Below are 16,702 nucleotides of genomic sequence, written 5' to 3' on the forward strand. Positions count from 1 at the left end.
ATGCATATTTAAATGCATTTTTGTGTATAGCCCAACTTCAGTATTCCAAAATTACAACATAACAAGGCAACAGTCTTTTTAACCTGAAATTTCACAAACACTCACCATAAACCTGCCTCTTCCACCCATGCCTTTACTCAAATATTTGGAGAAAAAAAAAAAAAGAAAAAAGAAAACTTATAATGTATTTGCTTGATTTATTTGTCATGCCTTGACACACCAAGCCTCTTTGTGTCCAATCTGGTTATAATATTCATATGAAATGCTAAGCAAAAAATATAATACAGTGAAGTCAAAGCTTGTATTTCTACAACACTTTTTTTTTTTATCATAAAAGATCTAAATTTTCAATTTCAATTCATGAAACGTCAACATGGCTGTCCTGCGTTTGAAGTCTGTCCCTTAAAGATGGAATTTTCTTCTGCTGGAGTCCATCTCGTGACGCTAAAACATTTAAAGGAGCAGTTAATGATGTATGACTGACACATAAATTACTGACAAATAACGGCACAATTCAAACAACCAATGAGGTTGATCACGAATGAGATTTTAGATTTAGAACGCACCTTGTGAACCCACTCATATTCCCCAAACTTTGAGTCAAAGGTTCCTTTCTGTAAAGAGCGAAGTTTAAGAGTGAAGCGAGGTCCTAGTTCCTGTATGCCCACTTTCTTCTCATTCTTGAAGATGTACCTGTATGATATAAATGCATTTATTCAGTCATGTAGAAATAGAAGTTCCTAATCGGTATATCATTTTTAATCAGTTAAAATGTAACAATGCGTTTATAAGGGCCCTAATAGCAGTTTCAGACTTTTGGACTCTACTTAATATTCTGACCATTTGACTATTTTTACTACAATACATTCATACATCAGTTTGTAGAATCTACAGTGATACATACATGTAAGCTTTCACAATTACACAGCCCTTACAAGTGAGAGAATATTTACCTGTGAAACCTGAAAAAAATGAAGTCTCTCTGATTGTGAAATGTGGCAACCTGACGGCCCACAAACTGTGGATCATGAGGAAACAGAGCAGCAAACATGCGGCCGATGGAGTGACCGAGTCTAGTAGTGAAGTTATTAAGGATGACTTCTGGGACGTGTTCCGTCGGGTCCTTACCTCTTCTCTAGTGAGGAAAAACAGGAGTAAGCATTAAGCATTTCTGAGTTCCATCGTCCCAAGTATGTAGTTTTTTTTTTTTAACACAAGTTCACAATATTTTTACTTTTTTATTCTACGATATGTAATTTATCAGCAATGGCCTCTTGTGATTTTCAGCACATCTTGAAAAAGGCAGTTGTTAAAAAGTAGCTAAGTACTAGGGCTGGGACAATAATGCATGCATCGCGAATAGAGTAATTATTCTGCAGATTTTCTGAACGCATCACGATTCTCTCTTGAATGGATTCTGAGTGTATTTTTTAACAGCGGATGACACTGCGTGCTTTAGAAACAGCCGTACTCTGCTAGCTTCCAGTTCCTTACGCACAACTTGAACACAAAATAATCATTCAGTTGGAAAAAGTCCAAATGAATTACAAGGGTGTTCACAGTGGGCTGTTTACGTTATTTCATTGTGTGATAAACGCCAAGGTGCAAGTACATTTAACCACTTACATGACAAACACACAAAGGGTCCTTCTTCACAAGCATTTGAGTGTGCAGTTAAAAACCAGCCTAGTGCACCATCTGCTGTTAAAAACTAAGCTCAGAATCCACTGCATGTGCATTGATTTGTTGTCCCAGCACTACTTAAGTATTAGAAGCTCTTAGGGACTTTAAATATCATCATGCTTAGCAGAAAAACACATCTACTCACTAGTCTGCTTTACAGCCCTAATGTATTTATATTTGCGTTTTCAAAAACTATTCCATTCAAACTTTACAACTTTTGTCTGAAGCTTAGCAGCAGTGATGTTAAAGGGTTAGTTCGCCCAATTTGCAAAATTATGTCATTAATAACTCACCCTCATGTTACTACAAACCCGTAAGACCTCCGTTTATTTTTGGAACACAGTTTAAGATATTTTAGATTTAGTCCGAGATAAGTCATTTGTGGATTAATGCGTATTGGAGACGTGAACCGTTTTAAACGATTCAGTTCGATTTGGTGAACTGTTTCAAAAAGATCTGGTTACATCGAATGATTCGTTCGCGAACCGGATATGACAAACTGCTTTGTTTTGAACCGTCTTACAACAGACACGGAAGAGAAGACAATGCTGAATAAAGTCGTAGTTTTTGCTTTTTTTTGACCAAAATGTATTTTCGATGCTTCAAAAAATTCTAAGTGACCCTCTGATGTCACATGGACTACTTTGATGATGTTTTTCTTACCTTTCAGGACATGGACAGTATACCGTACACACAGCTTCAATGGAGGGACTGAGAGCTCTCGGACTAAATCTAAAATACCCTAAAACTGTGTTCCAAAAACAAACGGAGGTCTTACTGGTTTGCAACGACATGAGGGTAAGTTATTAATTACAAAATTTTCATTTTTGGGTGAACTATCCCTTTAAAGTGAAGTGGCCAGGGTTCTTTATATATCCTAACTTTCGACTTCATTTAGGCTTCATTTTCATCATAAACAACAAAGCTTATGTTTTGCTATTATCCAAAAATCCTATTGATTATTTTTTACAAGAGAAGCAGGGTGAGGCTCACTTCTGGTATGAACTACAGAAATATGTCTTCCTTGCCGAACTCCATTGATATAATTAGTCCAAATGATTATGTGATTAAGTATTGCACAACATGGATCATCAAAATTCACTGCATGACTAATGAACCACACAAAAATAATATTTCACTTACCTTCATTTCCTTGCGAAGGCGAACATTACTAACTTTGAAGTGTGCAGTTGGGCCATCAGGAAGGTGACAGAGAACCAAACCATCTGTGATACTTTAAGTGAGGGAAAATCCTTCATGTAGCATCCAGTGACTGCTTCTCGTGACCTCATTAAGAAGACGATTCAACAAAATCTCTCAGATCTAAAAACAAGGTTATATACTGACGTCTGAGCAAAGGATACTTGGCACTTTTCTGTCCTCATTGATCACCATCAGATAAGTGAAACCTCTAGATACACACTGTGGAATGACTCTCTTCAAAGCCAGACCTCTTCTGTAGTACACATGAGCGTGTGGGATCACAGTCGCCAGCTGTTCACAAAACCTCACGGTCCTCTGAAAACAGACACACGTCATGAACCCATAAAAACAAAACACCTGAAGTATATATCCATTCTAAAATGCTCATCATGCATAACAGGAGTGAATTAGAAAACAGAACAGTAAACTGAACCCACTCCTCTGGGTCTGTCTGATGTGGTGATGAGAACTTTAGGATTCGTCAGCCGATTGAAGTAAGCAGAGAACTCGTCGGTTCCTTCATCGAAAGCCACCTGGATTTCCAACAAATTAGTTCCAGGTTAGGTTCAAAATTGTACACGAGGTCTATTGAAGCAGACGGCATACAGCTGACAAATCACACATCACCTCCTCATCCTCTGGGTTGACTGTAGTTTCATCGTATATTCTCTGGTTTTCTATTGTCTTGGGAACTTCTTTCGGTGGAGCCTGAAAAAGAGAAAATATATAGAAATAAAAATAAAAATAACCAAATTAAAAGAGACAGACAATTTTCCGATAACGTTTAGTCTAGCCCACAAAACAGGCAGTTGCTGCATTATTCAAAACAGTAGAGAAATACAGTAGCTCTCTGTGCAGAAGATCTTGATTAGGTTAAAACCATCGACATTCAAAAAACAATATCGGTCGATCATTACTAACCCTGAAGAGAAGACAATGCTGAATAAAGTCATATTTTTTGTTCTTTTTGGACCAAAATGTATTTTCGATGTTTCAACAAATTCTAACTGACCCTCTGATGCACATGGACTACTTTGAAGATGTTTTTCTTACCTTTCTGGACATGGACAGTATACCGTACACACAGCTTCAATGGAGGGACTGAGAGCTCTCGGACTAAATCTAAAATATCTTAAACTGTGTTCCGAAGATGAAAGGAGGTCTTACAGGTTTGGAACAACATGAGGGTGAGTTATTAAAGACATAATTTTCATTTTTGGGTGAACCTTTTAAGATCCAGTTAAAGAAATGGCTCATTTATATCAGAGCTGTCAACATTAGCTTACTACAAGACCAATTCTCGCTAGTGTGTGTGTATGTGTTCATGTATTTGTCTGATGTTTGTCTGATTGTTGGGCCTGCTGTGTTTCTAATGTACATCATAGTAATATATGAATATATGTATGTTTAAATATGTATAAATATATATACATAGTGAATATCAAGGTTTAGGAGAGCCAGTCTGATTATAGATGGTGTGAAACCAAACATACCTTATCTCCAAGAACTTTTCTCTCTTTCTTCTTTTTCTTTTTCAGTTCCAACTTTTGCTGAAAAACATAATCGACATCTTTAACAATTTGGAAAATGTATGTCGCAGAGTTGCAACTTCAATGATTAAAGGCTGTGTCTCAGATTTTAGCGAGCTACAGGACATTCATAAAAGAGTTGTTTAAAATAATTGTTTTTAAGTGATCTAATTCCGTTTTTTGGCACCAAATGCGCATTTGGTCATCAGTGACAGGACCTTTCTGTCTTGTGATGCCCATTTTGCTGTCTATCCTGACAGCTCGCTAGATTTGAGACGCAACCAAATTATCCGTTCGTATGTGTTGCAATACGTGTGTATATGATAGTGAGATGTCACCTTTCTTTTCTCCTCCTTGAGTTTAAGGAACATTGAATGTCTGCGCTGCTTGTTTTTGATCTCAGACACGCTGAATGTGGGAGGAAAACAAGCTCCCGACACGGGTTTCATTTCTGTTTCTTCACCCTCCGCCTGATCCATCTCTTGCACGGGAGCTTCGTCGGGTTTTACCTTTCGCTTTACTTTCTTCGTTTTCCCCTTTTTCTTAGAAAAACTTTTTGAAGTTGTTGCCTCGTTAGATTCCATTTTCTCTTGCTTCTGTTCTGTCTGCTTCACGTGTGTGTTATACATTACTTCCGGTCGAACTGGAGGTTCTTGCTGCCACGTGAGTTGCTGTTATGTTTAGCGCCCTCTAACGGAGAGGCAGCCGACTGATCAAAGTACGACTTTTGTAATAACAACAACATTATAAGGTAACTCTTACACATTTATTTTGTAACTGTAAATACTCTTAAGAATTTTTGATGCAGGTATCTATGTTAGTTTTTGATTGGATAAAATAATTAAAATAGATGAATCTATGATCCTTTTTTTAAACTGTAATACTGGATCAGATGTAGTTGATAACACTTTAAATATGAGAATTCTTCTTGGGAAGTTCAATGTACATAAAGCAAAAATAATGTCTATTACTCCCTCTTTAAAGTTTTTCTGTAAAGAACTTAAAATATTTAATGACTCATTGATTTCAATCATTAGGAACAAGAAATGTATACAAACGTCTCTCATATAAAAACAATTAATCATTATTTTTTTATTTAATTTAATGTTTTACCTTCCATGATGTATATTTGTTATATGTATCCCCCATTTTGTTTGTGTTCTGTTTGATATTAAGTATCTTTGTATGCTTGTTTTTGAAAGAGAAAAAAAAGTAAAAAAACAACAACAAAAAAACAAACAAACAACAAATATTGTTACAGGTACAGGTTATACAGGTTATAACAGGTATTCAATTAATTCATTCTTTTTAATTCACCTTCTTAATTCATTTATTTTTTATTTCACTAGTTTTACAAGTAACTACAAAGACATGGCACACAACAGATTGAATTAAATGTGAATTTGCGTACAGAATAAATGTGTTTATTAAACAAACATCACTCCAGTGATCTTTGTTTTATTTACAACTTCAAAAATATTTCTTTCAATTATCAAAAAAAAAAAAAAAAAAAAAAAAAAAAAAAACCTGTTTGGTTGCCAACATTATTCAAACTGTTTTATTTTGTGTTTCACAGAACATATTAACATAAACAGGTTTGGAATGACATGTCATAAAGGTTTGAAACAAAATAAAACAATGTTAAAACTTGGTTAAAAAACAAACTGTTTTTCTTTTGTTGATTAGGTTTTCAAAAGTGGTTAATGCATGCACAAAAGTCAATGTACTGAAGGTATTTTTTTTTCAGCAGTGTTTATACCCAGCCATGGCTTGACGGAAAGCTTTATAAATGACTGAGCTTTGAGAACATATCAGCCCACCAGCTCTGCCAGCCTGGCCACTGTCTCTGTTCAAGTCCCCCAGACATGCCCACTGGTCTTTGAATGCATAAGACACGCACCACTTTGAATGATCCTCATAGCTTCTGAACATCTGCGGTCCTGGAAGACGAACTCTGTCAATGTTCATCACGTGCCGGGGAAGTGAGCAGTTGGAGGGGAGCCGATGTGCCTGGTGCAGCCATGACTCCACCAGCAGATCTGTCCCCAATGCTTGAGCCACCCAACCAGTGTAAATGTCTGTAGAGGAGTATAAGTTATACTTATTAACCTATTACTCTGTTTCATGTTAAATTAATAGTTTACCTAAAACTGTTTAACCAAACATCCTCTGATCACATAGTCACTTTTAATTTTTGTGGGACACAAAAACCACAAAATTTTGAAGCCTGTCTATAGTCTCCTTTGCAATTACAATGAATAAGGACTGACAAATTGTTTGCAGTTTACCAAGCCTCCTGAAGCAGATACAGCTTTGAGAGAAAAAAAAACAAAACAAAAAAAAAACAACAACACCAAACATAAAATGGTAAAAACTTTTTTTTATTTTTTCTTTGTTTGAGGAAAAAAACTCGCAGTCCTCATTTATTGCTTTTGCATAGAAAAATAATCTCATGATTTCTAATTTTGTGTTTCACAGAAGGAATATCAAATGCAGTTAATCATTTGGGGAATGATGGGGATTGAATTACGATGGAACAATGACAAAATCACATTATATATCACTACTGTAGCTTTTAGCCTACTGTGTCATGATGGGAATAGTAAGAAATAATAAAATAACAAACTATTTAACACTGTAATTATATATTGTCTAGTGTTGTGTCTTGAAAAAGATTCATATTATATAATGGTCATACAGTGGTATGTGAAAAAAACATGTAGGGACTGTACTTCTTTCACACTTGGATGGTTACATAACCATGGCATAATGCAATATCAATAAACTGCTGTAGGACCATCCGTCTGAATATATAGAAGAGTTTTTGCACTTGAGAGTTCTCACCATCCACATAGTTGTGTGATTTGGCAAAACTGAAAAAAGTTTGTCCTCGGACTGACTTCAGCTTCTGCAGACTTCTTCTGTTTTTAATGGCAGGTGTCTTACCATCACAAATCTGTGCCATGACTGCAAAGTCCGGGCGAAATGCCATAGGGACAGAGCAGTTATACATGCGTGGATTAAGATATGCTAACTGCCATGCTGTTAAAAGAGAGGAATACTTATTTCAGACTGTGAGTAATAAATCAGAAATATCCTATATACCGGTAATAAAAATTACATGTGCTTACATATTTGAGGGAACTGTGCGTAGTTGTATGTAATACAGAGCAGAGTCTGTCCGTAGTATTTTCCTGTAGATGGGTAACTGTAATTTCTCTCTGGAAACGGAGGGAAATGAGGAACACTGTGTGTGAGCCAAAATCCCTGAGAGTGGTCAAACATCAGTACGCCTGCAAAAAATCATAGTGATGACAATCCACTTAAACCATACAGTTGGATACAATATTTACAAGTTTCGAATCTTGTTTACGTAATGTATCAGCTAGGTTTGAGGGTATGAGAAGAGCAAGAATAGGCCAATTCAAATACTGAAATAATGCCCACTTGCTTCACAAGAGAGAGAGAGAGAGATTTGTCCTTAACTATGCCATTTTTTCACAAACATGACTTATTAGGCATCGCCTTTGTGCTATAACTTTAAATAGTAAAAGTGAAAAGGCAATATTAAGTGAACAAAATCAAATTAAAATCTAATATTGTTGTTGAAATCTGTAAATCTGTGTATTGTTGCAGAGCACATGATCGTGCGGAGCAGGAGATTTAGGAGATTTAGTCAACATGGAATTTTAATTCAAAGGCGTAGAAAACACAGGAACTCACAGAAGACGTTTAAGACATTTAACAGCGGATGGGAAACATGGGGCAGAACTCAATATCAATACACAGACACTGGTAGAACACAGCTGGGATCAAAATAACTACACAGGGAACACCTGGAACTGATATAACTAAGGACAGGAACAGGAAAACCAAATATGGTCGCAAGACAAAGTCTGACATGTAAACGTTGTATATACATTGTCACACATAAATGTACCTTTTGTATGTCCATAGTTGCTTGGGTACTTCAGTTCTGGTGGAGCGTCATTGTAAACCATATAGACTGAGCCGTTAGACTGAAAAATGAAAGTACAGTCATCTGCAGTATAACATTTGTACAAATAAATGAATACAAAATGGAAAGATTTGAACTTTTGTAACAGTCCTAAATATTGTGGTAACTGCATACAGTAATATAAATAAGTAATATATTAGTATTCAAAGAGCATCTTACTGTATATCTGGAGTAAAGCTGTGTCAGTGTTCTTCCTAAAGCTCCTTTACTGCTGTTGACTGTATGTTTACTCATCTGGAAATCCACGACTGATGGATCCAGATACATGTAATCCACTCCACTTCCCTTAACTTCCATCTTGTAAATGGGAAGTTTGTAAATAATGAACCTTTTAAAACAATATATGAGAGTTGCAATACTACGAAACCTTGAATAATTTGATACACATACCAGTTTATAGTAGATACAGTAAGATTGCTTTCAACAACAACTGTCAAACACGTTTTCATAAACTAATCCTAAACCTGACAGCAAAGGTTTCGTCTTACCAGTCAACAGGCTGACCATCCTCATTTAAACAGGATATCACTGCCTCTGAAAAACTGATAAAAAACAACAGCGTATACACACAGAGTCGAAACAACCTTAACATCTCAGTCTGATTCAAAGTGAATAAACCATCTGTATTTCCTGCTTAAATGAAAACAGAGAGACGCTTTCTCGCGGATTCCAAGCTGTGAAGTCAAAATAGCTGCTCTCATGTCAAAAAGAGGAAGTTTGTCTTATGACCGAGATCCTGCAGCTGTAATAGTGACAGTGAAGCAGCCTGAATATAGCAGGGACTGGGGAAATGAAAATCTGCTTCTGTAAAAAAAAACTAGATTTCCCCCCCCCTCAAACCAGTAAAAAAGTCAGTAAATTAAGTAATATAAGTGTGTTGTTACAACCTATCCCCACCACCAGATTTAATTTATTATTTATGAATAAACCCTGTAAAGTCTAACATGTGAAATAAGAGTCTTAAAATGCATATTTTAAATGGAACTTTTTAAAACAAACTTTTACAGAGTCTAACATATTTATTCTATATTAAATATTATATAAAAACTACTATGAAATCTATATGTTTTGCTTGGCTCTTCAGTTCTGGACTGAAAAGTGAAAGTACTGTAATCTTAAATATAGAGCCAACACTCGAGGAGGAAATGTGATTTATTGGTGCAGTTGCCATATCGTGAAAGAAGAAATTCTGATAATGTATATCAACATCTTACAGTACAGCAGTCTGCTTACATAAAATGCTTATAAATATTATTTGTCACTCTATATATCCCAATAATATGCCTAAGATGATATATAATGATTAGTTTTATGGTCAACATAGTTTTTGTGGTGAGCAAAACATATTATGCAGTACAATTAAATGATAATTTATAGACAAACGAATTTCTCAAAAAAACATACTCGGGTTACCTGAGCTACGGGAACGAATGCGTCTTGCTTAAGACACTATGGGGAAAACTCCTTTTTCTTCCATGACTGATGCCTTTTTAATAACACAGTTATAACAACAACTGTGTAATAGCGGAGATGCATGAGCCTATGGCAACGAAGACCACCAGAATGGGTCGGGCCATCTGGCAATATAATCAGAGTAACAGAGTACATCCCTGTCGATACTTCACTCGTACTGCGTCTTGCTTAAGATGCTATGGGAAACCTGTCTGCCTGTATGGGGCGAAACACTAGGAAGCGCCAATAGAGTTATTACCTTTACTCTGAATGGAGTAGAAAGCACTTTAGGTTTGTAACATTGGCCTTGGAGTCACCAGGCTCAAATGTGAGGCAGGTGGGGCTCACAGAGAGCGCCTGAAGATCTCCTATAGGCTTTACCAATAATAAATGCCAGTAGCAGAGTGGTTTTTAGTGTCAGGGAACAAAGGTCAACAGACTATAGTGGCTCAAAGGGAGGGTTTTTTACTGTCCCATGTAGGTGTTGGGGCAAGGTGGGTTGAGGCTCCTATACACCTTTAAAAACCAAATAACTAGGTTGTTCTTGCCCACCGTAAGTGTGAGAAGCTGCTACAAAGACCTTGACATGGAAGGGGAACGGCCCTTATCCAACAGCTCTTGCAGGAATGACAATATCAGAGATATGTCGCAGGAAATTGGGTCTGTGCACCAGGCAGAGAAGACAGACCATTTAAGATCATAGAGACTGAGTGACTGTATGTAGCATGCTCTCTGAGAGGTCCAGAGGCTCCCTTCGAGAGGACAAAGGTGGAACCGAGGCTTGACAATAGGGCATAAGGGCACATTCGGCCTACACATTAAACACCCTTTACCTATACCTGTAGCATACTCACACACAGACACACATACAAACAACCCCTCCAGCTAGCACACGTGAAAGAAACACCAACTCCAGGAATTCGCCCCTGCCTTAGGCACTCAGCTCCTGTAACAAGCAAAAATCTGATTATACACTTGCATTCATTCAATATTTTAAATTGTCTTCTGACGTCCCCTGAGTGTGTATGTGAAGTTTTATCTCAAAATACCCCAAACTTTTTATAGCTTGCTGAAATCGACAGTTTTAGGGTATGAGTCAAAACGCGATTTTTTTTTGTGTTTGTCCCCTTTCAATGAAAATGAGCTTTTGTCTCCCTTTTCAGAAGAGTGCGGAGCTTCAAGAGCTCATCCTCGTGGTTTAACTGGTTGTGACTATGTTACTGACCACATATTGCTTCCAAATGCAATTTTTAACTACCACATTCCTATTTACGATGATTCTGGTAGCAAATGAAGGCATCATTAGTGAAAACAGGCAGAGACAATAGCCCTGTTTCCACTGTCGGGCCAGTGCGAGTCAGAGCTTTAAATGGGCCAGACGGGGCTATTAGAATAACAGCCCCGAGTATAATGTCATAGTAGTGAGATGTCTGAAACTACTAGTTTGGAGAGACTGTTTATGATTTATTGGGATTAGAAAACAATGAGTAGGTGGATTTTTACCATTGTAGGCTGGTTGTTTTCACACACTGCGGCCACACAACTGTGTTCAAACACCTTATAAAAGTGATTTTTGCATTCTATGGCACCTTTGAAGAAACACAGTCACTCTACCAAGTTAAGAAGAGTCACCCAACCCACACAACTGGCCCACAAAGGGACAGCTTACAAATACAGAAAAAATCCACCAAAATAACTAATACAAAACAAAAGACAATGATAATAATAGCGACTATGATAAATTATTATTGCTACTACAACATAAAAAAACTAAAACGAGAAGCAAACACATCAAACTCACAATGACAAACCAACACATACACAATAAATTATAACAAAAACAGTACAACAAACAAAAACAACTGAGCGCAAAGTAACCAAACTCACATAGAGCACCACTCACAACAATTAAAACACAATAAAGGCATTTCAAGGCACTTTTGTTCAGAGCTCATGGATGCAGCCTATATATTTCGCTAACTGCCCAATGATAGCACAACCAATGAACAACTAGCCAAAGAATTGTAAGCAGGAAGAGCTTCACTAGCCCGGCAACATTTGTATTTATATTTTAAATTCACGTCACAATATGTTGTTGTGCATTCATTTCAGGTTTATAATTCATCAAGAAACAACACAGGCACTACATTTCCTGTTTATCTGTTTAAACATTCAACAAACCAAATTTTGAATTTACAAACATATTTATTATTTTTTTGTGTAACCACACAAGTAAAATAAAAAATAGAAAACTGTTGAAATGAAAACATCATTCTTGTCTCGGATAAATATATTAATAAATTTACTTCAAAAATGTGTATGTGTTCATCTTTATAACTTCTTTGTTTGAATTCATTTATAAAAGCAATATAAAATAATAATGGTCACATTTGTTAAAATTTCAGTTCGTTTCAGTTGAAAGGTGTTTACAGTAGTTTTTTTTTTTGAGTAAAAACAACACAATTAACATCAAAGAACAATTAGCTTCATCCCCTTACTATAAGGATTTAAGTTTAGAAAAAAAAACCTGAATCATATAATCATGCATGTAAAATATCTGGGATTTCATCAAGAAAATTAATTACATTTAATGATCCTTTTTTTTTTTAGCTATTAACACAAAAGGTAGGAAGTCAAACAGCACTGTAATGAGGACCAGGAAGTAGATTTTTTAGCAGTCTGAAAAAGCACCATTTATTGCAGTCTACACTCACTTTTGTTTCATCTTCTAAAACACCCGGTTTCACTAACCGCTGTAGACTTACAGTGTTGTGCTGGCTTTCAAAAACAACAATTCACCAACTGATCAGGAATCACATTGTTAGTTACAGAATGAAATAAATAAACTGAATTTATAGCAGCACAAAGCACTGTCATTCTGACAGGATTCCTGCAAACAAAGCCCTAATGCGTTGAGCATTAATAGCTGTAAACCACAGCAAATACATCATTTTCAGACACTTGATCATTTGTGCTGTTATCTCAATACACTTTTTATCTATTAAAAACCAGAAAAACAAAAAGGAAAAATAAACACCAACAAACTAATAAAAATCACACGGCAATCTCCCGCTCATTTCTATTCAAAAGTACTTCATGCGTTACACAGAAACATCTTCAAGAATAGTGTTCCATTTATCATTTTACATCACAGATCATGTTATTAAACTGAGCATTTAATCTTAAAAGCTGTAATGATTTATGTACAAGTACACAAAGTGAAGGTAAAATCTGAACGAACATGTTAAAACGTAGGCAAACTAAAAACAGTAGATAGACCTGTACAGCAGAATGAGACCTTAAAAGCAATAAATTCCCCATGTTTCTTTATTAAGATGGATAAAACGTATTAGTTCTGCCTGCAGTTACCCTGCTGTGATTGTCTTCCATGCATCCATGTGACTGCAGCAGCTACGAGACATTACTTTTTAAGTGCTGGGTTTGGAGAGGCTTGACGTGATACTCATAGATCTTCAGTGCAGGACCCAGTTTTATTGACAGTCCGGTCAGAACGTCATTTCGAGTCATTAATAAAAGGGATTTGCCATCGATTTCCTGTCGGGGAAAGTGGAACAAAAATGATACAGGAGATAAATAATACAACTATATTATCTATAGATAACATGATGGTCTTTTAAAATTATAAAGCGCCGCTCCACTGATCTAAGAAACTGCAGAATTACTGTCAAATTCCCATTTTATATACAGCTGACTTTGAATGAGAGATCAACATGAAAAAGGCATTTAGTTATAGTAATATAGTTTAATATTCCAGATCTAAAGTATATAATTTATATATAATAATGATTAGCTCAACAAATCATTAATTGCCTCAAAAATGTAAATACAAACCATGTTATTACTGTACATTATTTTTGTTGAGAACTGGGGGTCAGACCTTTCGAGAAACGTTTGGGAGAAATGCAAGGATAAAATGTCACTGCATTTATAATGGTTGGAAAAGTAAAGGCTTTTTTTGTTCAGTCGAGAATGTTTTGTAAAGTTTCTATTGCTTTTTCTGTTATCAACATTTATTGATTTAGACGTTTTCTCCAAAGTGACTCTTAATTCAATTATTAAATACGCAAAAAAAAAAAAAAAGAAAGAAAGAAAGAAAAAGTGTGTACACACAGTATATTCACAGTATTATATCATATGAATCTGGTTAGTGTGTAGAAATATTTAAAAATATATATTTCTATTAAAAAATAAAAATAAGTAAGGAATTTAGGAATATAACAAAATATCCTACCTGATCCTTGAAAGCGTTGGCTTGCTCCTCAAACCCTGTGGCTTTAAAATAATTGACCACATCTGCTACGGCCCAGTGGGCTGGATCAGAGACCTGCCCATTCTCCACAGAACTGTTGGGGAGAGAAAACGTTTTCACTGAGGCATTCGCATAATTCCACCCCAAAAATTACATTTTGGCATTATTTTCTCACTCTCAAACCCATAGGACTATCTCCGGAAAGTAATTGAAGATATTTTTAATGAAATCTGAGAGATTTCTTCTCCCTCCATTAGAACTCTGAAACTTCAAAACGTCCATAAAGACATCATAAAATGAATCCATATAAATCAAGCAGTTTGAATCGACATGAAGAGGAGTTATTTTTACTTTAGGGTGAACCAACTAAAATAGGTGTCCAGAGAAATCACACTGTCTCTGTAACAGCACACTAGAATATATGAGTTTTTTTTAGTCAAGAGACACTGTTCTATGCATTTTACAAATTCGTATATGCTGATATTGGGTTGGTTGAAATGTTTTCAGTGGGCAGTGTTTTGGAGAGAGGATGTGTGCCTAAATTTCTCTTCCGTCATACAAATGATTCTTTTCAGTCAGGCTGCCATGACTCTTCTTGTCAAAATAACTGAGAGGCCGGAGAGTGTAGAGCATATTTATTCAAATGTGAGGTTTGTTCGTTTTTTTTCTTCAGGAATTTTTTCATACAAACAATCCAAAACTGGTCCATTAATTGGAAACAAGAAATTATTATTTTTTTAATTTCTACAATGGAAGTAACAGCAACTTGGCTAAATAAATGGGTTGTGAAGGTAAGTTCTGCTTTTCTGAGTCAGAGCCAGGGATGAAATTATATTTCTGGCCTTGTGATGAAAAGGCCCTGCTAGTTTTGACCAAGTACAGTCAAAATCACTTCCTGCATAAGACGAAAGAGTAAAAAGTACAGCAACAACAACATACAATTAAGATGTCAAGACATTAATAAATGTTTCTCACTCAAACTCAATTGTTAAAACACTTGGACTCCAATATTATCCAATATTACTCTGTACACATACCTTTTGGTGTCCACTGATCCATTTTCCTTGGTTTCCATGACTGCTGGATGAATAATAATAATAATAAAAAGGTTTAACACATGCAAATATAGTCTATCATCACTGGTGTAGTTTTTAAGAAATACTACAGTATGACAGTATTACTCAATTTCAATAAACTGTCATGTTTAAGCATATACTAAATAACTTCTTTAGGTGGATAACGGAGGCTCTGTTTTTATATGAACAATAAGAATCGCATTAATCTGATTTATTGCTCACCTGTATGTCAGAGAGGTGAGACTAATCTTTTCCATCAGATGTGAGTTGTTTCCTGGTGTCCTGCTCATTCCCTCCTCATCAGTCTCCTGCTGTGTAGAGCTGCCCCATCTTCCAGAAATCCACAGACGTTTAGAAATAAACTTAGAAAATTGATTCTGCAATCAAAAAGATGATAAACCAAAAAGTTTAGGACCACAAAACAGACAAGAGATAAAAGTTAAACATGTAAGGTTATCTGTCAAATAAACAAAACAAAAACATTTTATTAACAACTAAAATATATTAATACTACCGTCATTATTATAAAATGACTATCATCGCAATTTTGAAATAAAAACATACTGCATTTCCAAAACAGTTTGTGCAAATATAATGAGCCAAATATCATTTATGAGACGTTATATAAGCATTTTCCTTCATATTTGAGGTTTGACAGGTTCGGTGTCTATGAAGAGAAACACGATGAACAAAATGACAGCCATAATTTTTAAAGCAAAAAATAGATTTTTTAATTGTAAATAAAGTATTTAATAATTTATTGTAAATAAAGTGTATACTTGTAAATACAATAATTGTAAAATGCCGTATCAAATATAGTTATAGCAGGACTAAATGTTATCTGTCGCTGAATCTGTATTCTGTCTGGTTAAACAGAAGTATTGGATCATCAAAATATCCATTTAATATATTACAAGTGTTTTCATGATAAATTTCGACAGTGTGGTGATTAATAAAGCAGATGATAAACTCATTAGCTAGCTAGCTTCCATTAACTCAACATTTATGACATTTGCCGTCTTTCTGAGCAAACAAAACAACAATTAACAATTATTTGGATGAAAAGCTTTTTTCTTACCAATTTAACAGATGTTTTATGTAGATTGTTTGAATGTTACTGATTCTCGATCATTGAAACAATATTACGCTTTTTTCCCCCCAGCACATTCCGACTAATGCAGGCGCGGGGCTTTATGGGTAATGTAGTTTCGAATGATGGGAAATGTAGTTCTTCACACATCTCTTCAATAATGAACATGCAATTATACGCAGTTATCAGTTACGTTAAGAAAAAAGTAAAAAGGTAAATCAGCATCTTGACAAGGTATAAACATGCATTACTTAGGACGGACAGTAATTCACTTGTTTCTGTGAACTTCTGAAGGTAGTGACCTTGCCTTCTGATGTGTAATATAATTTTTCTTTCAATTTCCATTTCCATTTTCCATATATAATGAGCAAATTCATAATT

At 35.5% G+C, this 16,702-nt stretch overlaps 3 protein-coding genes across 5 annotated transcripts; all 3 read right to left on the reverse strand.

The window, feature by feature from the left end:
- Positions 1 to 177: 177 nt before the first annotated feature.
- LOC127968283 (ribosome production factor 1-like) lies at positions 178 to 5,070 on the reverse strand. Its single transcript, XM_052569384.1, has 9 exons — positions 4,754 to 5,070; positions 4,380 to 4,436; positions 3,514 to 3,594; positions 3,324 to 3,419; positions 3,048 to 3,201; positions 2,827 to 2,909; positions 954 to 1,135; positions 567 to 693; positions 178 to 444 (listed from the first exon to the last, which is right to left on the reverse strand). The coding sequence occupies exons 1-9, from the start codon at positions 5,042 to 5,044 to the stop codon at positions 403 to 405; spliced, it is 1,113 nt and encodes a 370-aa protein (XP_052425344.1). The 5' UTR covers positions 5,045 to 5,070; the 3' UTR covers positions 178 to 402.
- A 647-nt stretch (positions 5,071 to 5,717) lies between these two features.
- dnase2b (deoxyribonuclease II beta) lies at positions 5,718 to 9,305 on the reverse strand. Of its 2 annotated transcripts, none has more exons than XM_052569386.1 (6): positions 8,922 to 9,305; positions 8,593 to 8,730; positions 8,356 to 8,434; positions 7,547 to 7,708; positions 7,260 to 7,457; positions 5,718 to 6,493 (listed from the first exon to the last, which is right to left on the reverse strand). In XM_052569386.1, the coding sequence occupies exons 2-6, from the start codon at positions 8,728 to 8,730 to the stop codon at positions 6,159 to 6,161; spliced, it is 912 nt and encodes a 303-aa protein (XP_052425346.1). In that variant the 5' UTR covers positions 8,922 to 9,305; the 3' UTR covers positions 5,718 to 6,158. The 2 variants fall into 2 exon arrangements, with proteins under 2 accessions (XP_052425346.1, XP_052425345.1); XM_052569385.1 differs by having other exon boundaries at positions 8,593 to 8,761; positions 8,922 to 9,301.
- A 3,245-nt stretch (positions 9,306 to 12,550) lies between these two features.
- Positions 12,551 to 16,454, reverse strand: LOC127968285 (sterile alpha motif domain-containing protein 13-like). Of its 2 annotated transcripts, none has more exons than XM_052569388.1 (5): positions 16,310 to 16,454; positions 15,454 to 15,608; positions 15,193 to 15,232; positions 14,138 to 14,249; positions 12,551 to 13,440 (listed from the first exon to the last, which is right to left on the reverse strand). In XM_052569388.1, the coding sequence occupies exons 3-5, from the start codon at positions 15,228 to 15,230 to the stop codon at positions 13,297 to 13,299; spliced, it is 294 nt and encodes a 97-aa protein (XP_052425348.1). In that variant the 5' UTR covers positions 15,231 to 15,232; positions 15,454 to 15,608; positions 16,310 to 16,454; the 3' UTR covers positions 12,551 to 13,296. The 2 variants fall into 2 exon arrangements, with proteins under 2 accessions (XP_052425348.1, XP_052425347.1); XM_052569387.1 differs by having other exon boundaries at positions 15,193 to 15,235.
- Positions 16,455 to 16,702: the final 248 nt, after the last annotated feature.

Source organism: Carassius gibelio, chromosome B11 (assembly GCF_023724105.1).
Source record: "Carassius gibelio isolate Cgi1373 ecotype wild population from Czech Republic chromosome B11, carGib1.2-hapl.c, whole genome shotgun sequence".
In the NCBI taxonomy this organism is placed as follows: Eukaryota; Metazoa; Chordata; class Actinopteri; order Cypriniformes; family Cyprinidae; genus Carassius; species Carassius gibelio.

Coding starts and splice junctions, on each gene's coding strand:
- LOC127968283 (XM_052569384.1), bottom strand. CDS start 5,044: ATGTATAACACACACGTGAAGCAGACAGAACAGAAGCAAGAGAAAATG. Junction 3,595..4,379: donor GAAAAGTTCTTGGAGATAAG/GTATGTTTGGTT, acceptor TCTCTTTTTCAG/GCTCCACCGAAAGAAGTTCC. Junction 3,420..3,513: donor TCAACCCAGAGGATGAGGAG/GTGATGTGTGAT, acceptor TTGGAAATCCAG/GTGGCTTTCGATGAAGGAAC.
- dnase2b (XM_052569385.1), bottom strand. CDS start 9,025: ATGTTAAGGTTGTTTCGACTCTGTGTGTATACGCTGTTGTTTTTTATC. Junction 7,709..8,355: donor CAACTATGGACATACAAAAG/GTACATTTATGT, acceptor GATTTTTTGCAG/GCGTACTGATGTTTGACCAC. Junction 7,458..7,546: donor CGCACAGTTCCCTCAAATAT/GTAAGCACATGT, acceptor CTCTTTTAACAG/CATGGCAGTTAGCATATCTT.
- LOC127968285 (XM_052569388.1), bottom strand. CDS start 15,230: ATGGAAACCAAGGAAAATGGATCAGTGGACACCAAAAG. Junction 14,250..15,192: donor GGATCAGTGGACACCAAAAG/GTATGTGTACAG, acceptor TCTCCCCAACAG/TTCTGTGGAGAATGGGCAGG. Junction 13,441..14,137: donor CCAACGCTTTCAAGGATCAG/GTAGGATATTTT, acceptor TTTCCCCGACAG/GAAATCGATGGCAAATCCCT.